The sequence below is a fragment of the Carassius auratus genome, linkage group LG30F (genome assembly GCF_003368295.1).
Source record: "Carassius auratus strain Wakin linkage group LG30F, ASM336829v1, whole genome shotgun sequence".
Lineage (NCBI taxonomy): Eukaryota > Metazoa > Chordata > Actinopteri > Cypriniformes > Cyprinidae > Carassius > Carassius auratus.
Genome location: NC_039294.1, coordinates 1,835,002 through 1,861,443, shown reverse-complemented (window position 1 = coordinate 1,861,443; position 26,442 = coordinate 1,835,002). Strand labels below are relative to the sequence as shown.

Here is a 26,442-nt window from a genome sequence, read left to right as displayed (position 1 = left end):
AACATCTGAAGGTTAGTAGTATGTGAGAAATGTCTGACCCTGACATCGCCGTCAGACGCTTGAAAGGTCAGGATATATCCAGTGATGGCGGCCCGCGGCGGCGTCCAGGTGAGAACGGCACTGTCTGTCTGAATATTACTGGCAGCCAGATCACGCGGAGCATCCACATCTACATACCAGCACAGAAATCAGATCACAGCCACGGTTATTCAGACAGTAAGATGACTTATGACTGAGCAGGAAATCAATTAAAACTGCATTTATTCATCAGAATCAAACATTAAAGTTTAATAAATTCAGCATTACATTATCAGAGTACATTATAATCTATCTATCTATCTATCTATCTATCTATCTATAATATTTTTAATAGTATTAATAATAATAGTAATAATAATTTGTGATGCACTAAATTATTTTCATCTTCAATCTGGACACATGAGAAATGAATAGTATATTTCTTTAAACGAAAAATTTATTATTATTATTATTATTATTATTATTATGTATTTTTCTGAAAGATTAAATGTATTTCATTTTCAGTCAGTACATATGATAAAATAACAGAATTAAAAAAATAAAATAAAACATAGCATTATTATTACTTTTGTTATTATTATTATTATTATTATTATTAATGTTAGAAATTTTTATAATAACGGTAATAATAAAATAATAATAGGACATAACTTAAAAAAACATTAAAAGCTTTATTAAAGCTGGTTTTAATAAAATATCATTATTGCTACTACTATTATTTATATATAAAAAAATGTGATACATTAAATGGTTGTCATTTTCAATTAGGACACAACAAAAAAGACGACATCTCTTAAAAATCTTTAAATATTTTATGTTAATATTAATGTTGATATATTAAAGATAAAGGTGTGTTTTGCATAAAAAAATATATGCAAAAAAATAAAAAATAAAAATGAAGAGAATTTCACTATTATTTGTGACCCTGGAGCACAAAACCAGTCTTAAGTAGCACATGTATATTTGTAGCAATAGCCAAAAAATACATTGTATGGTCAAAATGATCGATTTTCTTTTATGCCAAAAATCGTTAGGACAAGTCAAGATCATGTTCCATCAAGATATTTTGTAAATTTCCTACCATAAATATATCAAAACTTAATTTTTGATTAATAACATGCATTGCTAAGAACTTCATTTGGACAAATCTAAACTCAATTTTCTTAATATTTAGATTTATTTTTGCAACCTTGAGAATGTTCAAATAGTTGTATCTCGGTCAAATATTGTCCGATCCTAACAAACCATACATCAGTGGAAAGCTTATTTATTCAGCTTTCAAGTGATGCATGAATCTCAATTTAGAAAATTTGACACTTCAGACTGGTTTTGTGGTCCAGGGTCACATTTTATATCCAAATGCTCTCTGTTTCATGCGAGTGATATCCAGATAAGTGTTCAGTAAAGGTGTGCGGCCTGTAGGGGTCGCTGGAGCAGCAGTAATGGCTGAAGCTCCTCTCACCTGTGGTGAAGTCTGTGGTCGCTGGAGCACTTTTCTCTCGGTTTCTAATGGCGTAAACATTGACAGTGTACTGAGTTCCTGGAGCCAGTGAGCTCATCTCAAAGTCCACCGTGTTTCCAGAAACCTGCTCTGATATGGGTGGCACTGTGCAGAAAAACACAAGAATCAGAAATGATTCTATAAAACTAAAATAGATGAAAAATAACAACCGAACGACGTTGTGTGGGTTTATTTCAGGTTGTTGACGTGTCAGGCAGTGACAGCAGTGTCCTGCAGTGTGACACACGATACTGAGATATCTAAAACTGTCCCTGCTCTACTCGGGGTGAACAGCAGCAGAGTCAAACATGAATAAAGAAACCCGAAATAGAGCAACAGAGGAGTTTCCTCACCAGTGTCTGCGCTGTATGTGATCACATATCCATCCACGGTCGCCACGGCAGGTTGCCACAGCAACAGCGCCTTTGTGTCAGTGACATTGACAGCAATCAGACTGCGTGGCATATCCAGGGCTGGAGGCAAATAATCAAATAATACATTAAAAAACAGTATTAACAGTGACTTTGTTACAGTATTATTTGTATAAACTAAATTATACTGTATATATAATTGTATGTAACTTAATACCTTTCTAATACATATTTAGGTTAAAGGGGGGGTGAAATGCTATTTCATGCATACTGAGTTTTTTACACTGTTAAAGAGTTGGATTCCCATGCTAAACATGGACAAAGTTTCAAAAATTAAGTTGTACGTTTGAAGGAGTATTAAATACTCCTTCCAGTTTGTCACAAGTTTCGGAAAGTTTTTTTTCGAGTATGGGTCTGTGTGAAGTTAGATGGAGCGGAATTTCCTTATATGGGTCCTAAGGGAACTTCTGCCGGAAGAGCGCACGCTCCCGTAGAGCAGAGCACAGACATTCACTGACCAGAGCAAGAGAGCGGAATGTCACAAAAGAAGTGTGTTTTTGGTTGCCATGGCAAGACAACCCTGCACAGATTACCCAAAAAAAAAAAAAACAGCATTAAGGGACCAGTGGATGGAGTTTATTTTTACAGAGCATCAACGGAGTTGTGCAAGTGTTTGTGTTTGTTCCCTGCATTTCGAAGATGCTTGTTTTACAAACATGGCCCAGTTTGACGCCGGATTTGCACATCGTTTATTTCTTAAGGATAATGCAATCCCAACGAAAAAGGGTCACGATCATGTGTTGGAACCGCAGGCGGTGAGTAAAACTGCTTCAAATATCTCTGTGTTGTTAACTTAGCTATCGGCGCGTAAGCACATCAAGTAAACAACATGCGATGTTGTCATCAAACTGCACTTTCCACATGTACAGCTAAAAAAAAAAAAAAAAAAAAGACGACATAAAGTGGAACTTAGTCATTTTCCAAAACCGCTAAGCAAATATATACAGTTTCAGTACATACCACATAGAGACGTTGTTGCTGATGCTGCTCTTGTTAAATTTCAGCCTCTGGATCTGATTCTGGATCATAAATATACGCTGAATCTGACTGTAAGCCATGGTTTGTTTTGGATGATGTTTTTTTCCTCACGGTAATGTCACAGCTTCCAAACGCTCTCAACGCAAAAGCTTACTCGCGCTCGTGATTCTTCAGCTCCACCCACACGTCACGCCCCCAGCCGCTCGGGTTTTTCCGGGAAAAAACGGTACAGACTATCTTTCTCTTATAAATATAATAAAACTAAAGACTTTTTGATTTACAGGATATTGAGTGAAAACAAGCATTTCACCTCCCCTTTAAGGGTTTTGTTTTCAGATCATTAACACTGAGTTCGAGCAATTGTGATGCTCATCTTAGAAAACAGTGGGTAAGTTACTGAACTAACCTGTTGTAAAAGTGTCGGACACTGGTTCGCTCTCCTCAAGGCCTTTCACTGCAACAACCGACACTTGATATGCCTCTCCGGGGATCAGATTTGTCAGGGAAACCTGAGACTGTGACCCGTCCACTGTCAGGATCATGGGAGTACCTGTTAAAACACAGAAGAGAAGCAATTTTTAGTCTTTATTTTCAACACTGGTTCTGTTGTTTGCAATGCATTGAAGCATTCTTCAGGGTTTAAGAGAACGGGCACTCGCCTCCTTGGACTGGGATGTGAGTGATTCTGTAGGAGTCCGGCTGGGATCGCGGTACAGTCCAGGAAACCACAGCGGTTGTGTCCGTGATATCAGAGAAACGAAGGTCCCGTAGAGCTCCAAGGCCTGCCAGACAGCAATGCAGATGCATATTTAGCAACAGAAAGAAAATCATTGAAAAAACTGGGAAAATGATCCGCCCGGGGTCCTTATGGCCATTAGGTTATGAAGTTAATTCAAACAGCCACCGGAAAATGGACAAATAAAGAGCACTGATCTGCAGGAGAAGCGGGCCTTTACCTGGTGCAATGAAAAAAGGCCTAAAAGAAAGATCCATTAGTCATAATAGTGCAAGAAACCGTTTTTAACATGATCAATCATGCCAAAATCATTCAGTTGCATTCCACAGATTTAACCTGGAGCGAGACGATGACAAAAAGAAGGCATGTTATTTTGACCATAAACCGACAACACAGTCATTAGTTCTCGGTGCATGCGGACACATTAACATCAGGTTTCCCAACAATGATGATGGTTTAGTAGTGAAATGAACATCGGGACACTTTCCTCTTGATGCATAAACACACACAACGTTCCTTCATGAGAGCATGCAAGGTTAAAGTCAACATGAACTGACCTTACTTTCTGACATTTGTCAAAATGGCTGTTTTTAGTGTCTAAAGCACCAAGCAATCTTATTCTTGCTGATTTGAAATGCATCAGGTATAATGACTTGCGAACAGTATTTGCTGTTGACTTTAACCCTGGATTGAAATATATCATGACAGATACATTTCAAATCGCGGTGCATCACAGATCAATACCTGTTAAGGATGAAGAGTGTTACTCGGTTGTTAAAGATCGCACTTCCATCACATTGCAGCCAAGAAAGCCCATCGAGTCCAGAAATGAGCGAGTTTGACAAATACAATACCTGTTCTGGCAACAGCAGTAACGGGTTGGGAGCGATGTTCCAGCGTGACACCGTAAAGCTCAATTTCATACTCAGTTCCCCCCAAAAGCTGCGTTAAAACTTTGGTTCTTTCTTCGCCCGGCACAACGAACTCTCGAGGGTGGGAGAGCTTTCTCGAATCTCTAACTTTGAGAACGAATCGATCAAAGACGTCGTCTTCTGCCGTCCAGGCCAGCCGGAAACTCTCAGGGGTGACGTCTGACACGAAAAGGTGCTCGATCTCTGGTTCTGCCTCTAATTGACAAGTAAGGGACATGTGTCTTTTTCTCGTTTTAACAAGAGTTTGAGACAGACTTGAGTGTGCCTTCCAGTCTCCACGCATTCCACATGCATCAAGCATGAGTATAACTACCCTTGTTAGTTAAACTTCGGACACATAGCAGCAACATAAACACGTCCCTTTATGACTTTTGATGCCAGTTAATATTGTAAATGGCATTGCAAACCATGCATGCCACTTACATAAGACTTTCCCAAATTACAGTGATGTCATGCATGGCTGTGGTTTATAGCCTCATATAAGATTGTGTTTCCATATGAGCTGCTGGTGAAAAACGTTCCCAGCTAATGTTCCTCCAGTAACATTCAAAGAACGTTTGTTTAATTCTATGTTATTGAAATGTTGGCACCAAAATGTTATTTACATTAACTTTTGACTTGTTTCAGTTGGATCAGAGAAAATTCTAAACTATTTATTTTGTTTTATATATATAAAAAATACATATATACACAATAGCTACTATAATCATATTTTTCAGAGAAAATTCAAAAGTACCATTTTGTAACAAAATGTAACATTACCTAAATGTTTCCTCTAAAATACAAGTAACCAATGAAAAAAAATATAAATCATTAAATAATAATACTAATAATAAAAAAAAAAAAAAATGACTTAATGCGAACATTAGAACGATCCTCTTAGAACAACGTTTTGTTATATACAGTTTGTCCAGCCATTCAGAAGAAAACACAGTTCAAATATGGCATCACAGATGTGTATGCTCATATTTTTGAGGCAATGGGACCAGTCAAGCATGTACTGATCTTACGAGCAGCTCTAGAAACAAAGCCAAATGCTTTACTGATGGAGGAGACCTGGCACATCAACAAAGGACAGTGTTGAGGAGGTAGTTGAGTTGTGTAGGAGTTTCCCAACCAAAGCTTATATCAAACACAAGACATCTAAAAGAACTTGTAAACACAGGACATATTCATCTATGCTTTTTTTTTTTTTTTTTTTTTTTATCTGCATGTGTCCTATGACTGACTTGTGGTTAGTATTTAATTTTGTGCCTTTTCTAGATCTGTTTGCAAACTGCAAAGGAATCTGCAGCTAAAGCAACACATGCAAATGTATTTATGCTGTAATCAAAGTTTTGGAAAAAATCTATTACACTTTGATATATATATATAGTTTGTAAGTATCAGCCTTCACTGCACAAAATCATATTGAGGGTTTACTGTAGAAACTATTTTTTTTTTGTTACTGTAGAAACTATGTTTTTGTTATGGCAACATTACAACCATCACACTCTTGCAACATGTCTTTTGCATACAACCCCTGAAACATTTTGTGTTACACATTAAAACATTTTGCTATTCAACAAAAATTAAAAACTATCAAGCTTTGGGAAGTGAAACATTTGATGTGAAGGAGTGACGTGCAGTTTAATAAAACAAAAAAGCAGAGAGCGGTACCTGTAACAGCCACTGTGGTGATTGGTCGAGACTGTAACCCATCCCCTGACACCCCGGTCACACTGACCTCATAGCCAATGCCAGTGATCAGGCCCAAAACATCCAGTACGGTCTGGTTCCCCGGCACTATGAACTCTTGCGGCTCCAGCAGCTGACCAGAGTCTGACACCTTTACCTGAAAATGCCTGAAGCCCTCGGAGGAATCTGCCACCCAGGACACCCGAAATCCGTACGGGGTAATATCCGAAACGGTGAGATTTTCCACTCTAGGTAATGACGCTGGGTTACGTGGTACAGCATTCATTTGGGTCCCGTGGTTGAAGTGTTATAGGAGGGGACAATACAGGGTGAGGATGTATAATTGATTCTGCAGTGATTGCAAATTCAAAATAACTAGTAATTTGTCAAATGTTGCTCATCAGTTTGTCAGTATTAAGCTATGATTGTATGAGATTTCTCAATGTAAAATAATAGAGCATTCAGTGGGTGCAACGTTAATGTCATTAGCTCAGGCTGATGCAAAAATGTGTTTCCACACTGCAAATACTATTTTCTTTTCCTTGAGCAGGGCAAGTTAAGTTGCAAACTGAAACTGCATCTGAACACAAGCAAAAGAGCCTTAAACTAAAATCTCAGGTCACTGAATACAACTCAAAACCACAAGGGAAAAAAGAGCTTTTAAAGGTCAATTTACACCAAGACCAATGCGACAAATGATCACAAACCAATAAATAAGTGTGTATATATCAGTGTTTGTGTGTGTGTTTGTGTGTGTGTGTGTGTGTATGTGTATATATATATATATATATATATATATATATATATATATACCGTATTTTTCGGACTATGAGTCGCATCAGTCCAAAAATACTGTACGTCATGATGAGGGAAAAAACTTATATAAGACGCACTGGACTATAAGTCGCATTTATTTAGAACCAAGAACCAAGAGAAAACATTCTACAGCCATGAGAGGGCGCTCTATGTCTTCAGTGTAGGCTACAGAAGCACTGAGCAGCATAGAGCGCCCTCTGGTGGCTGTAGACGGTAATGTTTTCTCTTGGTTCATTTCTCTCGGTTAATTTCTCTTGGTTCACGTCAAATTAATTTTGATAAATAAGTCAGACCTGACTATAAGTCGCAGGACCAGCCAAACTATGAAAAAAAGTGCGACTTATATTCCGGAAAATACGGTATATATACACTGAAATATACAGTATATTGTATATACAAATTAAATCTGTTTTTGTTTTTTCAAGAGGATCCAGTTTAATATTTTTACCATTAAAAAAAATAAAAATAAAAAAAAGAATAAAAATAAATCTCACTTAGTGTTAGAAGGCCTTTACAGTAATTAAAGTAACCATGTAAATTATTACATGCATGCAAGTATGCGAATAAATAAATAAATAAATAAATAAATAAATAAATAGTCACAGGCAGTTTCATAAATTTGCTTGCAACTAGTTCTAACCGGATGCAAACATTGTTAGTTCTGTCGAACTTCTGATTTGTTAGAAGCGTAAAAAACTTGCACAGTACCTGTACTGGTATTGAAGGAAACTGCTGGAGTTTGACGGCCACGAGACAGACCATAAAACACTATATCATAAACCGTAGAGTCCATAAGACCCGTGACAGTAACGTTCGTCTCTGCACCTGACAGCCTGAGCTCAACAACATCATACAGCTGCTCACGGTCAGTGACACGAGCAGCAAAGCCATCCAAGTGGCCTGACAGTGTGCTCCAGGACAGCGTCAAGCTATTCGGCCGTGTTTCAGACACCACAACAGGGCCCAATTTAGGCTTTGGCTCTGGATGAATGAAAAAGAGTATTTGGTATTGGTACGAAACTTAACGAGAGCTAAAACAAGTGAAAATGTGAGGTTTAATACAGTAGGTATATTCTGGATTATTTGCTTTAATGAAAAGCATCTGTGGTCTGCAGTCAATTGCTACAGCAAACAATTTTAACTAGGGACCCAGTATTATAATTACATGTATGTATGTGTGTGTGTATTTGCATGTATACACATACACACCTATACTGTACAATACATATACAGTAAAAAAAAAAAAAATCTAAGCCACATTGGCGTAATAAATAAAAGTAACCATTTTTCTTTTAAGTTTATAGCTATTTCTACATTTGTAGTACGGACCAGATTTAGCCAAATCAGTGTTGTGAACTAAAACTAACTATTTAAATGATTTTTTTCTTAATTGAAGACACAAAACATTATACATAACATTTTGAACACACACACACACACACACACACACACACAAACTATTAAAAAGACTAACAGACTAATCTTGTGCAAACAACAAAAAATAGTCTTTTTTTCAGGAAAGCATGCTGCTTTCTGGACAAAAAGCTGATTCTGAATTGATGAGCTGAAAGCATGCGCTGCTGTACCTGTGGTCACTACAGTCGTCAGGGCAGCTGTGTTTGAGCCACCAGAGGTGGCGTACAGCTTGATCTGATATTGTGTGTCTCCTCTGAGGCCGGTCAGTACCGTGGAGCGAACACCTCCGGGCAAGGTGCGCCCCGTCGCCTGCGTGGGCAAAGCAGACTCTCTCACCTCGACTATAAAATTATCAAACGCCTTCTCTCCCGTCCGCCAGGAGAGCGACACTGTGTCTGAGGTAATGTTTGAAACAACTAGCCCAGACAAGTCAGGCTCGGCCGCTACAGGGGGAAAAAAGCCAGCCATGGCGATTCGTTTAGTGTCTCTTTCTCTTTCGTTTAGAGATCTGTCCATGCTAACTTGGTGCCTAACTGACAGACAGCCTTGGTTAAAGGGATAGTTCAGCCAAAAATCATTCACTCACCCTCATGCCACCCAACAAACAGGGAACGTTCAGAAGCTTGGCTAATTCAGATTCTTTCAAATGAACGTTTTATCTGGTCTTTAATAATGTACTCAAATAAAATCTAAATTATTTTTAGAATTATTTTTTTTTTTTTCTGAAACATTTTAGTTGGACAGTCATCCAACGTTTGTTAAAGGGGTCATGTGATGCTGCTTAAAAGAACATTATTTGGTGTAATGCAATGTATTTATGCGGTTTAAGGTTTGAAAAACATTTTCCATATAATGTACATTATTGTTGCTTCTGTGCCCTGCCTTTCTGAAATGCGTTTTTCTTTTACAAAGCTCATTGGTCTGAAAAGCGAGGTGTGCTTTGATTGGCGAGCTATTCAGTGCATTGTGATTGGCCGAATACCTCAAGCGCGTGACGGAAATGTTGTGCCCCTTAACTTACTGTGATGCTGTCTCCCGGCACGACCAGTCAAAACCAGTAAAACCCATTACAAACAAGGCAGTGGCACATAAACTAAACATAATTAGTGATTATAATGACTTATACTGTATTTTTACACGTTGCGTTGCAAATCGAGATCATATTGTATCATATTGTACCAAGAGCTTGTAACACTCCAAAGAGAAAGGAAAAACTTAAATCGCATCATACTGTATGACCCCTTTAAATGTAACTTGTTTCAGAATACATTCAACAGTAACATTCCCATAATGTTTGCAAAATGTCATGTACAAGTCGAACCTGAAGCGACATCTTGAGGCACCAGATTTTAGTGTACACAAGCAGAAGGTTTGAAATGGCATGAGTAAATGCGATCTTTTGGTTGAACTACTGTACTCCTTTAAGGCCTGATTTATAATTTCCAATATAAACTTATGGGGGAAAACAGCAAGGAAACGAGTGAATTGCAGTTACCTGTGGAGGCGACAGCACTGACGGAGTCTGTTCTCCTTCCCTTCACGACTCCAGTGAGGTAAGCTATATAGTCAGTAGTCGGCCGTAGCCCAGTGATTTCATACGACTGTGTGCTTTGTGACAGATTATATTCGACTGGCTCCCGCTGCCAGCTAGAGTCTATAATCTCCAGGATAAACCTCTCAATATCTCCTCTCGTGCCGTTCCATGAAATGGAGAAGCTCTCTGATGTAATATTAGAAACATACAGATTGCCAACCACTGGAGAGCTATCTAAAGGGAGAAACGGTTATTGGAATAACGCAGTTGCACTTCCTCTACAATATGAATAATATGCATGTATTATTCCTGTTATTTCTAACTGAGGAAATATTAAGAAATGCTATGAATACTGACTCGTGTTATGGATTAAGTTTTATAATGCACCTCAAGTGTGCTTGCCGGATTAGGTCTGTTTTCCACACCCTGCGTCTACAGCATGCAAACAGCCCATATTTATTTTTGCATGCAAGTATAACATGCTTTCTTATGTAAATTAGGTTTCATGATGATAACTTGTGTAATAAATATCATAAAAAAAAGATTAAGGCAATAAAAAAAAATATAATTTGTTTGATATTAAAGAACAGGTACAGTAACAGAAGTCACTTAGTATTCTGTATACTGTATAGATGTTTTGCTTACACACTGCAGATGCAGGATGGAAAAGACGAAAGAAAAGACGAAAGCTGGGCAGAAAGCAAAGGCAGAACAAATAAAAAAAAAAGGATAGGAAAACAAAAGAAGTATTTTTTAGTTATGATTTCTGAGGCTGTTTTGTTGTTTTTGTTCACTGTAGTGTCAAAACAGGTTAACAAAAATACTGGGTTAGTGCATATGAAGCAATTCACACAAAAGATGCATCAAGATTGGTTTCTATTCTGATTTATTCCTAATCCAAACAATAACATACAGTAATGCCCTAAGTGCAGTATAAATTAATGCTTTGATGATGCCCAGAAAGCAGTATGTCTGAATAATTATTTTAATCATTTGATTATTTAATTATTGCATGTAATTATAAGTTCATATTTAATTAACAATTATTTAAAGTGGTATATTTTATCACAAATATTATTATAATTCATTAAAATATTGTTTAATCAATTTTTATTGTTCGCTAAATCATATTGTTACTTTTATTACATTCAAGCATTGATAATTAAAACAAAAAATGAAAAAGATCGTCTCGGTTAGGTATGGTAACGCCATGTCGGTGACCGACGAATATGGGATATCGCTTCGATAGACCAATCTATTTTGAGTGTAAACTAAACGAGCCAATGCACATTGGCATCCAATTATTGCATCCAGCTGCCGCTGATCACTGCGTGAGTATAAGAGGGCAGCAGGTGCAATGCATACCAGTTTTTCGCTGAGGAGAAGAGCCGGGGACCCAGCAGCTCAGCCGCGGTACAGCAACCATGGCTACGGGAAGTGGCGTCTCCGTTCCCTCCTTCAGGGAACGAGGGTTACCATACGTAACCGAGACGTTCCATTTCAGTCGGTCACTCTCGACGCCACGTCGGTGACCGACGAATATGGGATCCCTATCAAAGCGCCATGGGTGCTGCCCCTTCCAGTGCCCTGTGCGAGCCGCCTGCGCCCCATTAGGTGTAGGCCGGGGCTCAGAACAAGTAGCTCCACTCACCGTTGTCAAAGCACTACCTCACTGGATGCAGCCTGTCCTCCAACAAAAAACGACCATATAGGTCGTTTGTGCAAGCATTTATTACGACCTATATTTACGTTTCAAAGTTAAGCGCCCTCTGGCGGGAGTAAAAATAATGACAGTCTCGCGTTGCGTCTGTCATCATGAATTGACGTATAACGTCATTACCAATCAAAACGCACGTTTATTTAAATGCAATGTGTGGGCGTTTTACACCGATCTCACAGTATTTCCTACATATTTTACTACTGTAGGTGGCTTATTCGTTCGAATGACCACACCTAACCCCACCCCTAAACCTAACCCTCACAGAAATCATGCTAAATTATGATTTTTGAGCATATACATTTTCGCGCACGTCTGTTCCCTGGGATCGAACCCATGATAGCATGATTACATATCAAGGTATAACGCAATAATCTACTAACTGAGCTACACGAAACGCAAACCAGAGGGCAAATAAAAGAGTACAAAACATTAATATGAAAACGACCTTTTACCTATAGGGGCGCAATTGTAGTATACGCTCTGCTGGGTCGTATTTCAGGGATTTGGACAAACGACCTATACAAACGTATTGGTTGGAGGACAGGTTGCTGGATGAGATTGGATTACACTGGGAAAACGTACCCGGTCCGCTTGGAGCCAGGACGCTGCGGATGCCCCATCCTTCCCGAAGGAGGTCTCGGAGGCAAATACACATATAACATCCGTTTAGGAGTATAAGGAGAAATTTGAGGTGATTAAAACCCTCTTGGGAAGGCAGAAGTCTGCCGGGGAAACACAAGCTCTAAGGCTATACCGTAGAGTATACACATACGAGTACTGCTTAGGTCTCAATATGGAACCTACCCTACAATGGTTCTCACGGATACATCATGAAGGGCTGGCGCCGGACGTTCCACCGCGTCCAGCTGCTTAGGGTGATGGAGGATCTCAACAGGGTCTACAGTACGGACACTCTGGAGTAGTTTAAGCAAGCCGACACTAACCGGGGCCTCTCAGTGCCACTACCCGTTTAAAGTGAGAACACAGGAGGATACCGGCTCTACACGAAGGCTATAGAACCTAGCGAACGTGTTAGGGGTGGCCCAGCCCGCAGCTCTACAAATATCTGTCAGCGATGCGCCATGAGCCAGCGCCCAGGAGGATGCAACACTTCTAGTTGAGTGAGCTCGCAACCTAAATGGGCAGGGCACATCCTGAGCCTGATAAGCCAGGGTTATGGCATCCACAATCCAGTGGGCCACCAGACAAAGAGCTGGTATGAGGTCCTGAAGCTTTGCGTCCAGTCTACGTAGCACCTTAATGCTCGGACGGGATAAAGCAAAGCCAGGGCTGGGTCTGCCTCCTCCAGGGGCAGCGCTTGCAGGTTCACCACTTGGTCTTTGAAGGGTGTAGTGGGAATCTTGGGCACGTAGCCAGGCCGGGGCCTCAGGATTACCTGGGAGTCAGTCGGCCGGAACTCTAGGCACGAATCGTCGACCGAAAATGCATGCAGGTCCCCTACCCTCTTGATGGAGGCCAGTGCAAGCAGGAGCAGAGTTTTCAATGAAAGAAACTTTAGCTCAACTGAATGCAAAGGCTCGAATGGGCCCTGCTGTAGTGATTTAAGCACTAGAGACAGGTCCCAAGAGGGTATAGAGGGGGGCCGGGATCGATTTAACCTCCTGGCCCCTCTAAGGAACCTGACGATGAGGTCATGCTTACCCAAAGACTTCCCATTCACGGGGTCATGGTACGCAGCAGTAGCAGCAACCTTGACTTTGAGGGTGGAGGGAGACAGCCTTCGCTCCAGCCCTTGCTGCAGAAAGGACAGCACGACCTCAATCGGGAATCTTCGGGGGTCTTCTCGGCGAGAAGAACACCACTCGATGAACAGGTTCCACTTCAAGGCATAAGCGTGTCTCGTAGACGATGTTCTTGCCAAAGTGATGGTGTTTGCTACCTCTTGGGGTAGGTCACCTAGAACCTCCGTGTCCCGTCCAGGGCCCAGACATGGATTTTCCAAAGGTCTGGATGTGGGTGCCAAATGGTGCCCCATCTCTGAGTCAGTAGATCCTTCGTCAGAGGAATTGGCCAAGGAGGGGCTGTCGCAAGGAGCACTAGTTCAGGGAACCAGGTCCGTGTGGACCAATATGGCACTACTAGCAAGACTTGCTCCTCATCCTCCCGGACTTTGCACAGTGTCTGTGCAAGAAGGCTCACTGGGGGAAATGTATACTTGCGTAGGTCCCACGGCCAGCTATGTGCCAGTACGTCCATGCCGAGAGTTCCCTCGGGCAGGGAGTAGAACAACTGGCAGTGAGAGGTTTCTGGAGCAGCAAACAGGTCTACCTGAGCGGCTCTGAACCGCCTCCAAATCAGCTGGACCGTCAGAGGATGGAGTCGCCATTCTCCCGGGAGCATTGCTCGAGCCAGCTCGTGGGCTGTATGACTGAGCAGGCCTGGAATGTGAATGGCACGAAGTGACCTCAGAACCTTCTGACTCCAAAGGAGGAGGTGGCGGGCGAGTTGCGAGATGCGACGAGAGCGCAGACCACCTTGTCGGTTGATGTACGCAACAGTCACAGTGTTGTCCATTCGGACCAGCACATGCTTGCCTCGTAAGAGACCTTTGAGACGGTTCAAGGCAAGGTGCGTGTTAACAACTCTAGGCAATTGATGTGCCACTGCAGCTGCGGGCCCGTCCAAACCCCTGAGACTGCATGCCCATTGTACGTGGCTCCCCAGCCAGTGGTGGGGGTTTGACACAATTGCATCGCTCCCGCCCGCTCCACCGATGGGATTCCTGAATACCCCCTGAAGGTAGCGAAGCCTGGTTCGCAGCTCTGAGATGGTCATATTCCCACAGTGAGAACATGACTCATCCACAAAGGCCACCTCAGCGTGCTCGACGCCCAGATACGTGAGGCAGGGATCGTGACCATCACCCGTTGCCAGGTAACGACCGCACCCAGAAACGCATCCGAAATGGCATCCTTATAAGGACGATCCGTCGTCTTTACAAAGACGCACCCGTGAAGCTCTTTTAGAGAAATTTGCTCTTTAGGAAATGCTCTTTTAGTGCTGAGGCGCACAGGGGAATTGGCCGTTTGCAACACGACAGGGGTAGTGCAGCCTGAAGTGTGCAATCCACTCAACACAGGAACGACCGCCGCTGAAGCGCCGTCTCGCCAACACACGAAGCTTCCGAGAGCGTGCTGAACTCGTAGTTCACAGCAGACACAGTTGAGCAGAGCGATACTAACGCTCGGCTCCGAAGCGAAAAGCTGGTATGCATTGCACCTGCTGCCCTCTTATACTCACTGCTGCCCTCTTATACTTACACTCGAAGTAGATTGGTCTATCGAAGAGATATCCCATATTCGTCGTTCACCGACGTGGCGTCGAGAGTGACCGACTGAAAGGGAACTATAGGTGTTATAATGTTAAAGATTAGCTATCAACAGAATATGAAAAGCCAGTAAATAACTAATTTAATTTTTACATTTATTTCTTTGAAAGTAATTTGTTTAAAAGAAGCTAATAATTGCTGAATCATTTTTAACAAGTGTTTTATTAAATTATCTTTTAATTAAATTTTTTCTTTAAAAAAACTTTTTACTTAAAGATTTTTAATGATGGCTGAATCATTTTTAATAAGTGTTTTTAGATTTTTTTATTTTAATCAATTTTGTTTCTTAACCTGTTAAATGTCACCCCGTCCCGTATACGGGACGCCTACATTGACTATACTATATTACAATCAAATCTAATCTAATCTTGACAAACTATATATCGTTGGAAAGGTCTAAGACTCCCAAATATATATTTTACCAATATTTTTTGTTAAAAATTATGTAGGAAAAGTAATAGATGAATTTATGACAAGAGTGCACCCTCAGAAATCAACATTACAAAAGGAGCTTTGACCTTTGTTTAAAAAAAAGACTTCCTCGTTGCCTTTTTCTCTATCACATTTTAGAAATCATCAGAAGTTATATATCACTTGAAAACATAAAATCTCAAAATTCATCCTTCAAAACCCATTTTAAAATCAGACATTGCATTACCATGTAAATGGTACATCAAAATCATGTTACAAAATGTTTTCAGTCATGAATTATAAAAATTTATGTTTGTATCATGCACATTCAAGTCTATCTTCAAAAACGTGAGTGACAGTTAACAGGTTAAAAAGCCCTTTTACTTAAAATATTTTCAGTTGTTTAATGAATTGAAAATGTACAATTAAAATAAATAATTGTAAAATAAAAATAAAAATCTAATTAAAGCGTTGAAAATATTCAAAAAATATATTTACAATAAAAATAAATATATTTATTTTTATTGAAATGATTTTATTTTCAGTGGTTTACCTGCATATCATATGATGATTAACCAGCATCAGAGACCTGTGAAAATGCAAAAATGTTGCTAAATAATTGAAATATTAAATATTAAATATTTTAGACCAAAGGTTTGATTGACAAAAAAAAATTGGAAGCCCTGACAGAAAATCCTCAAAATAAACAAAAATCTAAATGGACCTTACTTAGTCAATGCACATTGTTTCTATATTAAACCAAAAGTTGTTGATGAGATCACAATAAAGTGAATTCAATTCTATGTAATAGTATGAAATATGTTGCAATCACTGCAGCTCATCAAAACTCACCACAATGAGGTCAATGTGTGAGATGGGTACTAGTGCCATGCATTTGGGCAGCTGGATGAAATGGATGGAAGTTTAATGGTTTTGATTTCAGTGGAAGGAAATGAATGGTAACACAACATATTCTGTGCCCCAATGCAATCAACTATGAGGACAGACCGACACAGTGGCTGGAACAGTAGAGGTGACAATCAGTTAGCTTTGTTAAAAGTCATTTCTCAAATAAACAAATTATGATTAAGTGTTTGTTCATCATTCTCAACGGACCCATGCAATGGATTTTGTGAAAAATTAAGAGGAAACGTTAAAGCACAGAAGCACCTGCTTGACACCACAGCTCCCAACTAGAAAAAAAGAAAGATTGGAAAGAGAGAAAAGATGAAGGGAAAAAAGGCATGATAGATAATGGATGTCCCATGCTTTGTAAAAAAAAAAAAAAAAAAAAAAAAAAAAAAAAAAAGAGGTGCACTTAATTGCACTAAATTTGCACTTGTAGTGTGGGTCAGTGTTTCAAACTATATATATTTAAAAAAAAGAAAAAAAAGTACTTTTATTAATATTAATAGAATATTAATGTATTTAGGATAATACATTATTTTACTAAGTGTCAAATTAAAAGCATACGTATATAAACTAATGAAATATATAACAAAACATTTGTATTATGTAAAATGATTAATATGAAGTATTATAGTAATAAAATATCCATAATAATTATGACGTGTAAGAGTATATTTAATGTGTAAAACAATATAAAATATATTATTCATATTGAAGCATTATATTAATAATGTATATTTGTAAAATTTTATACCATGCAAATATTTGTAACATATATATTCTGAAATATATTCATTTAATATATCAAATGAAATATTAGTATAATATTTATGATAATTAAGTATAGGGACACTGTTAATAAGTGTTAATTTTTTACAGTCTGTATATATAACTTCAACTAATTGCATTTAATATAAATTCTAACTATGATTCCAAAATGTAAATGCACATTCAGTTTGCCCTGGAATATATTTTTGTGTAATAATCTATGTTTTAAAAGTCTGCTAAAGTGCACCTCTTTTTCAGCAGGGATATCCAAGTAAGCATGGGTACCTGTAGCTGCTTGAGTGTAGATCGACCCCAGGATCGAGCCCTGATGCACTCTGTATAACGTAATTATATAGGACGTGTCGGGACTGAGTCCAGACAGCCATAAACTACGTGCATCACCAGATACCGAAAGGTTCTGTCTTTCTGGACCTGCTGAATTTGCCACTTCAATCACAAAACTGTCAAAGGTAGAGCCATCATCAATGGTCCAGGACACATTGAAGCTATCCCAAGACACATCAGACACACTCAGACTGCCAATCTGCGGCCTCTGCTCCTCTGACGGAGAAAGAAATCAGACATGAGTTATTGTCACTGAAATTAATTACATTTGCATAATGAAATGAGCTGAACTTGCCAGTGCCACTGGCTTAACGTAATGACAGATAAAACAGTTAATAGATGGAATGAAATGATATGGATAAAGACATGAGGCACAGAGAGACGGTGTTCATTCATGTTGAGAAATAATCATTCATGATGATCAGATAAAACATTATATTAATTGTATCATGCTATAATCCCAAGGGGAGGCTTCTCATGAAAAGTTCAGAAACAATTCTGCAAGTGAGGTACTGAGATCACATCTCGGGGAATAACAAAAACGTTAAGTGAATATGGGTTTGATTGGAGAAAGTGAACTTTGAACAATAATATATACTACAGTTCGAATGTTTGGGGTAGGTAAGATTTTTAAAATGTTTTAAAATGAGTCACTTCTGCACAGCAAGGATGCATTTATTTGATCAAAAATACATTAAAAGCAGTAATATTATAATTTGAAATAACTGATTTCCGTATACACTTTTTAGGGTTGTTAAAAACTAAAACCATTAAAAAAAAACATTATTTCAGTATGTGTTTGTATATATATATATATATATATATATATATATATATATATATATATATATATATATATATATATATATATATATATATATATATATATATATTAATGACCCCAACATTTTTAATGGTAGTGTTCAACTAAATATATAACATGCACAAAATGACGCTCGCAACTGTGACAGCAGACAAGCTAGAATTATCAACAGCGTTTCAGTTCTACTGGACTGCTTTCATTTTAGTCCTGGTAGTCCACACAAACCAAAGCCCACAGCCATTTTTCAAGCAAACTAGGTGTGGTTTCTTGGTGTGGACCAAAAAAATCATATAAACTAACCAAATAAACCGAACTGTGACGTCAAAAGGACTTGGGTTTGCATCGAAACACAATTTTTCCACCAACCGTCCTACGCCTGCAGAATTGCTCCCAAGATGATGGGATAGCTTTTACTTTTTAAGAATGACTTTGAATGAATGAATAAATGAGTAACATTTGTATTATCATGGATACTGGAGTTAAAGCGGATGACAGATGTCTGTGGTTTCTGAAGCTCATGTCCATGTACCTGTCTTGATGTGAACATTGACTGGTTGGGATTTCTCGCCCTCCTTCATCCCATACAATGTAATCTCATAAAGCGTATTAGGGTTCAGTCCATCTACTTGGACCTGCCTGGCTTCTCCAGACATTTCAATAACACTGTCTTTGGACTTATTTGATGTTGAGTTCAACTCAACGATGAAGCTATCGAAGGCTCCTTCAGGAGCTGACCAAGACAGCCTCAAACTATTCCTGCTCACATCAGTGAGGTTTAGGTCACCCGGAGGCCCTTGATTCGGGCCCGTGAGTTCATCACCTGAGGCTTCAGCTTTAAAATCCTCTGTTAAAAGAGTGGAGGTAGACACTGATGGCTGGACCTCCTTATGGAGGCTTGGTAGTGTTGTTGAAACGCTTTTGAAGGTCAAAGCAACAACATCAGGAGAGGTAGACTTTGGTGCTATAGAGGAAAGTATTCAGTGTGTTTAAGGTCAGAGATTTAAGACAAGACAAAATTAGCAGAGATTTGCCTGTAAAAAAACAAGAGGTTATTGATCATTAACTAACTGCACAAATAAAATATGACTATATATATTTTAATCTACCGTTTATCTCCTGTATATCCTGGGAAGTGGTTTGCTGATTGCATGATAAATAATAGCAAATAAATTTATTTTGAAACATCAAAAGTACATTTCGAATGGTTTTTATTTATTATGATGGTTAATCATACTCTAACTGTAGTGCCATGAGGGGCGAATTCACCAAAGACCACTTTAACATGAGTATTTCCTCATGTCTGTCAGGGTTATTACAAAAACCAAAACTAAAACCATAAAATACAAAAATCTGTTACTTAAAATAAAAACAAAAATAAATAAATAAATAAATAAATTATAATAAAATTATAAACTAAAATGTATACATACTGTACACACGCACACACACACACACACACTCACACACACACACACACAATAAATAAAAATGAAAAGATCCTATATAGACAAAAAAAAAAAAACTAATAAAAAAGACAAACACACAACAAGTTATTACAACTTTGACGAAAATGAAAATGAAAATGTTACGTACAAAAATAAAAATTAACGTAAAATATGACGCATTTATAAAAAAAATAGGCTAATATTATCTCACTGATTTGTCATATTGTACACCAAAATTCAAAGAGAGAGAGAGAAAAAGAAAGAAAATTAAGCCAAATTCAGGACCAATTAAATTTTATGCATTGTGGTATGATTTTAAGGTATATATGAAATGCATAGCAATAGCACTGTGAAGTGAGTATTTAAAAAAAGCATTTCTTTGTGAATCCGCCCCTCAGTTTCGCAATGCAAGCAGTATAACTCAATTCACATGCAAATAATGTTACCGCTTGTTTCAAGCAACATGCATGTATCTGAAAACATCTGACATTAATGACCATGAGCCATTAATTGCTGAAGTTTCCAAGTAGTCCACTAGCGTGGAAGTACATGGGATGCTTCAGGCTGATGGATAATCCATGCAGACTTCAAGATGTTTTGAGGAAAGGACATGCATGAAGTCGATTCTGAGAGTTTTAACAAGTCACCAACAATATTCTGTGCTTAACAGCCTTCCATGCATTTTTACCACACAGTTTAGTTTGTTATGAGGATTAATAATTTTAACCACTGCGAAAACTTGTTGATCGTGGATCTCTTTGTCTGAGCCAATGAGCTGCTATATGCACTGGACTGGGTGATATGCTATATACTCACAAAATATTCACATTAATTAAGCAAAAAAAAAAAAAAAAAAAAAAAAAAAAATGTAATATGGCAAAAAAATTGAAAATATCTCATTGGCTAAAACAGCATTAAAGTGCAATGCCTGAACCAATATGACTTATGGAAGTCAAGGAAGCCTCTAGGTGGCATTTTTATATAGTAGGCTATATGTGTGTAATTTTTAGGCATTAAAATGTTTGGTTAGAAATGTAACATTTATTTAAATACTGTAATAAATATTACTTAAAAGAAATATAAATTAAATTAAATAAAAAATTAAATTAATCAATCAAGCAATATTTGTCTCATGGAAGTTCCTGCATGACATGTTTACATATATATATATATATATATATATATATATATATATATGCACAATTACATATTTTAATAAATAAATATTAAAATAAATATGAATTAATTAAAATTTTGCTGTTTACTTCTATGCACTGGTACATTTGGAAATGTTAAATACCATTCTTTCTTGTATTCATATATTTAAAAAAACGACTTCTTGCATCAAACAACTTGAATTGGATACAATAATTGTTAAAATGTTGGCTCCTCTTATTGAAAAACGAAACAAATAAAAAACTTTGTTTGACTAAAAGCAAAAGCATACCAATTTTTTTTATTTTTTTTTTTGTATCACCCAGCCCAAATACACATCCATATCCTGACGCATCATCATGCACGTCTTTGTGCTCGACCATATGACAGATGGGAGCAGTTGCATATTGTACGTCATGCAAAACTTGTGTCATTCCATTCTTAAACCTATGAGTTTCACAAAAGAAAGTTTTACAGTACATTAAAGTTGTAATGGCACTAAATCAAACAGATGACGTGAAACCCAAAAGAAAGTTTATACCTGTAACTGCAACTGCTTCTAGCAGTGAAGATCTTTGGTTATTGGATATTCCATAAAGCCTTACTTGGTACTCCGTGGAAGCCTTTAGGCCACGGATTTTAGTGTCATTCACCTCCCTGTGGAGATGAACCTCCTCCTTCCATTTCCCTGAGAAATCTTTAAGTTCTACAGTGTAACTATCATAGCCAGTGTGTTTATGTGACTCCCACGCAAGATCAAATCCTTCAGATGTGACATTAGACACGGTCAAGGTGCCAGTGGGATCCTCGTGTCCGCTCCCAGAGAACGGGATCTCTGAGTTGTCGAGAGACACAAAGCTAATGACATTGTCATCGGTGCCTTTGGCTGAACCGAGCTCAGGAAATGTGTTCGCTAGATAAAAAGTGAAAGATGCTACAAGAAAAAGACAAAAACATATGACACTTGGGAAATGATATGATAGCACATGCAAATCCCTTAATTCACAACTGATTATGATTGAATATCGTCTTCTAGATGGATTGCATGGTTTATCAGCAAAAAGGCTTACACTGTTCCCATACCAGGTGCAACCGATCAAGTTATTACAGTGTACAAGTATACAATTACAGCTAACTTGGACATGCTTTATGTTTAACATGCAGAATTTTGACCAGTGAGATTGCATTGTGGGTGGAGCTTTCCAGAAACTCAGATTTACATAAAAGAGCTTCTGTCCTTTATTGTGTTGCAGCTGGTTTGGACACAGTGTCATAAATGAAGACCAGAAACATACTTTACTCAAGTACACAAACGCAGGCATGAATACTTGGCCAATGCACTACAAGTATGCCGATCTTTTGAACCTACTAATAGTTCACCCAAAGAGAAACATTTGCTGAAAATGTACTCACCGTCAGGCCTGCACATGTTAAAGCATGTTAAATGAAAAAGTCCTCGACATCAGGCCATGCAGGATGTAGATGAGTTTGTTTGTACATCAGAACAGATCTGGAGTAATTTATCAGTGCATCACTTCCTAACCAATGCTCTGGAGTGAATGGGTGCCGTCAGAATGAGAGTCCAAACAGCAGATAAAAACATTGTAACAACTTAAACCTGTCTTCCTTTAAGTCCAATTATTACCAAAGAATTCTTTTTTGGGGTTAATCTTGATATAAACAGTTAATCACAATCAATTCAATAAAGGATGTGCAAACCATAATACTTCTGATGATCAAAGCCTGTATTACTCAGCATATATTCTCCCAGAAACATTGTTAAACCTTATAGCCCAATAAGCACTACAATGAGAGCTACATGATTGATTTGAATCCAAAAAAGGCAGATAAGTCCAAGAGTCTTATTAAGGTGCAGATATCCAAATACCATCAATCAGAGTCCACAACAAAGCAATAGTCCAAAAATGATATTATAATCCCCACGAATAGGAAGGAGTAAAAGAGGACAAAAAACTGGTTCAGTCTCACCCACGTTATCTTCTTAAGGATCTCTAGACCCCACCTGCAAGGTTCCAGGAAAAAGGGAAAAATGATCCACAAATGATCCCATTCCGAGGAAACATCCTTGATCATTGATTTGATTTAGGCCTCAATTCCTCAATCCAAGTAATCCTCCAAACACTGTCCCGATGTCTCTTAGAGCCATTGTCAGTGGTCCTCGTCAGAGCAAGCCGCTTTCCAGCCTGTTTTTTTGTCAGCCTCTCCAAGCTCCCTCCTTTACTCCATGTGCTATCACCCCTTAAAAAACCCAAAATGGCCAAACCTCTTCTTCCTTCAACCGGGCCTTTTAGAATAAAAGTCCCTCATATTCCAACTCAATATATCACCTTTTCCCATCCACAAAACAAATAATATAGACAGATGTAAATTATCTTAACAAAACAAAACACTTATCACTGCATTATTAGAAATGTTTGAATTGATTTAAACATCTGAAATTGACCTTATTCCTTTATTTTGTGGCGGTGTCACAGAGCCCCCCCCTCCGCCAGCGGCTACTAAGGGAGGTTTCCCCAGAAAGGCTTTAAATTAACAATATTAACTGTTTCTTCTTTATCATTTGGGTGAATCCATCTGACTCTGTAATTGACTGGCCCCAGCTTTCTCTCCACCCTGGCTGGCCCTGACCAACGTGGGGCTAATTTCGAGGAGTAATATTCCGAAGCTTTAGAGACAGGATGGGCCCTCACCCAGACCAGGTCATCGACCTGAAATTGAACCTCTCTCCTGTGGGTATTATAATACCTGGCTTGTCGAAGTTGTGCCTTACTTATAGATCTTCTGACTTCTTCAACAAGTTGGTGTTGTCTTTCAATTATGGAATAAGAAGGTTGAGAGGGGTTTGGTGCATAATGAATTAATCTCTCTAGGGGTCCTTGCAGGGGTCTTCCCAGAGTGAGCTCTGCAGGAGTCATCTTGGTAGTTTCATGCTTAGCACTGTTTAATGCAAATCGAAACTCTGCCAACCATTTATCCCATTCTCTGTGGTTCTCCCCAACATAAGAAGCCAGTGTGGTTTTCAGGGTCCTATTAACTCTTTCTGTAAGGTTGGTCTGAGGGTGATAACTGGTGGTTAACTTCTGGGTCACCCCCCAGTTCTTGCACAAATCAACCAAAAGCTGGCTGAGGAACTGTGGACCTCGATCTGAAAGGAGGTATTTGGGCACTCCCCATCGATTAAAAATTTCATCCTTCAAGATTTTACAGATGCGTGGTGTTTTACTGTCTCTTAAAGGAAAAAGTTCCACCCATTTTGTAAAGTAGTCAACCACCACCAAAAGAAAAATATGGCCACTCTTACTTCTTGGTAAGGGTCCCATAAGATCGATGCCAAGCATATAACCTGGCTCATTTACTTCAGTTGATTGTAGAAAACCTGAAGGTTTGGTATTGGAAGGCTTATATTGCTGACACACCATACATTCTTTAACATGTTTCCACACATCCTTCCGAACTTCAGGCCACCATGCCACCTCCAAGATTTTCAATAGGGTCTTCATCCTCCCAAGATGAGCCCCTAAAGGATTATTGTGAAAATAATCTATAAACAGGAGAACAAGCGACTTGGGCACTACCAACTGGTATTTGTCACCACCAGCATATGGCATAACTCGATATAACACGCCCTGCTGGATCTCCCATCTCATCCTATCATTTAACTCATTCTTCATATCTACTTTAGCCATCAATTCTTTTATATACTCCTCTTGATCTTGAGAGGCTGCTATCTCTGCCAGTGAGGTGGGCAACTCACAGTTCCAAAGGGAGTTTTTTTTTGCTACACACGTTGCCACAATTGCTGGATCCTGACTAGACCTTGACAGGGCATCAGGCACCACATTCATTCTCCCCTTCCTGTATTGCACCTGGAATTGGAACCGTTGCAATCTCAAGGTCCATCTGGTGAGTCTAGACGTTGTCTTAGGAGCATTAAAGGCCCAAGATAATGCTGCGTGGTCAGTATATACTACAAAGGGTACCCCCTCCAAGTAGTGATGCCATTTTTCAACTGCCCATACCACAGCCAGGCACTCCTTCTCTGATGTCGAATAATTTAGTTCTGCTCCCCTTAGACATCTTGAGGCATAAGCAATAACAAATTCTTCACTGTCAATCTTCTGCGTAAGTACGGCTCCAAGCCCAGTAGCACTGGCATCAGTTTGTACTTGAAAGGGATGTCGGAGATCTGGTTGGGCCAGCACAGGGGCACTCTGCAAAGCATTTTTCAGCCTCGCCACACTCTGCTGGCAATCTTCAGTCCAGGCCCAGGCAACATTTTTTCTTTGCAAATGATACAAAGGAGCCGCAATCTCAGCCAAATGCGGAATGAACTTATGGTACCATCCAATCAGGCCCAAGAACCTCTGTAATGAAGAAAGATCACAAGGAATGGGATAGGTGGTAATAGCAGCTGTCTTTTCTGGATCCACCTCCACCCCTTTTCCTGAAACCACATGGCCTAAGAATCATAACTCAGTCTTGAGAAAATTGCATTTCTTTAAATTCAGGGTTAAGTTGGCATTGTGGAGTCTACAAAAGACTGTTTCAAGATCTTGCAGATGTTGCTGTTTAGATGGTGAGTACACAATGATATCATCAATGTACACAAAACATATACTGCCTCTCAACTCTCCCAATACTCTCTCCATAAGCCTCTGGAAAGTAGCTCCTGCATTTTTAAGGCCAAAAGGCATAGTACAAAAATGATATAGGCCAAAGGGGGTAATAAATGCAGTCTTTTCCCGGCTACTCTTCTCCATTTCCACTTGCCAATATCCCGATTTCAAATCCAGAGTGCTAAAATATTGGGTTCCATGCATAGATTCTAGAATATCGTGAATAAGAGGCATAGGATATGCATCTTGAGGTGTTTTGGCATTTAACCGTCTATAATCAACACAAAAGCGTAGGCTTTGATCAGGTTTAGGCACAAGCACAACTGGAGAAGCCCAAGGAGATTGTGAAGGCTCAATAATTCCATCTTTGAGCATCCTTTCAATTTCTTCTCGCATGACTTCCTTCTTTAGAGGAGAGACTCTATAAGCTCTGCACCTTGCTGGAATAATATCTGTGGTTATGATCTGATGAGTGGCCACATTGGTTCTCCCCAACTTATCAGAACAGAGATTAGGCCATGCCTGCAAAAGGGGTTGTATCTCCTCAGGATAATTATGTATCCCCTCCCCCTTGATTGATGACCCCAACCCAGTTAGTGGCTCAATCACTTCTGAATCAAGGGGTAAAGCCATATACACATTAACTACCTTTTCTTCCTGCTGGCTCCATAATTGCCCTCCTGGTGGCTGGCGTAGAAAGGGAAACACTGCCATTCGTCCATTCACACCTAGTTCGTAACTATGTTCCCCAACCTGCAACCGGACTCCAGTTTGACTTAAGAAATCCAGACCCAAAATAAGGGGAAAGGCAAGCTGTTGG

At 38.9% G+C, this 26,442-nt stretch overlaps 1 protein-coding gene across 6 annotated transcripts in view; it reads right to left on the bottom strand.

Moving 5' to 3' along the window:
- The window catches only part of tnca (tenascin Ca), a 61,938-nt gene that overhangs the window by 6,290 nt on the left and 29,206 nt on the right, over window positions 1-26,442 (bottom strand). The window contains exons 11-23 of one of the 6 annotated variants that reach the window (XM_026240546.1): window positions 21,527-21,919; window positions 18,915-19,346; window positions 17,503-17,778; window positions 10,022-10,294; window positions 8,697-8,969; window positions 7,819-8,091; window positions 6,277-6,555; window positions 4,540-4,812; window positions 3,609-3,731; window positions 3,356-3,499; window positions 1,894-2,013; window positions 1,502-1,645; window positions 39-169 (exon numbers count right to left, since the gene is read on the bottom strand). In XM_026240546.1, the coding sequence (XP_026096331.1) occupies window positions 39-169; window positions 1,502-1,645; window positions 1,894-2,013; window positions 3,356-3,499; window positions 3,609-3,731; window positions 4,540-4,812; window positions 6,277-6,555; window positions 7,819-8,091; window positions 8,697-8,969; window positions 10,022-10,294; window positions 17,503-17,778; window positions 18,915-19,346; window positions 21,527-21,919 (3,134 nt within the window). The remainder of the gene's footprint in view (window positions 1-38; window positions 170-1,501; window positions 1,646-1,893; window positions 2,014-3,355; window positions 3,500-3,608; window positions 3,732-4,539; window positions 4,813-6,276; window positions 6,556-7,818; window positions 8,092-8,696; window positions 8,970-10,021; window positions 10,295-17,502; window positions 17,779-18,914; window positions 19,347-21,526; window positions 21,920-26,442) is intronic. The other 5 variants (XM_026240547.1, XM_026240550.1, XM_026240549.1 and 2 more) reach the window with 5 other exon arrangements.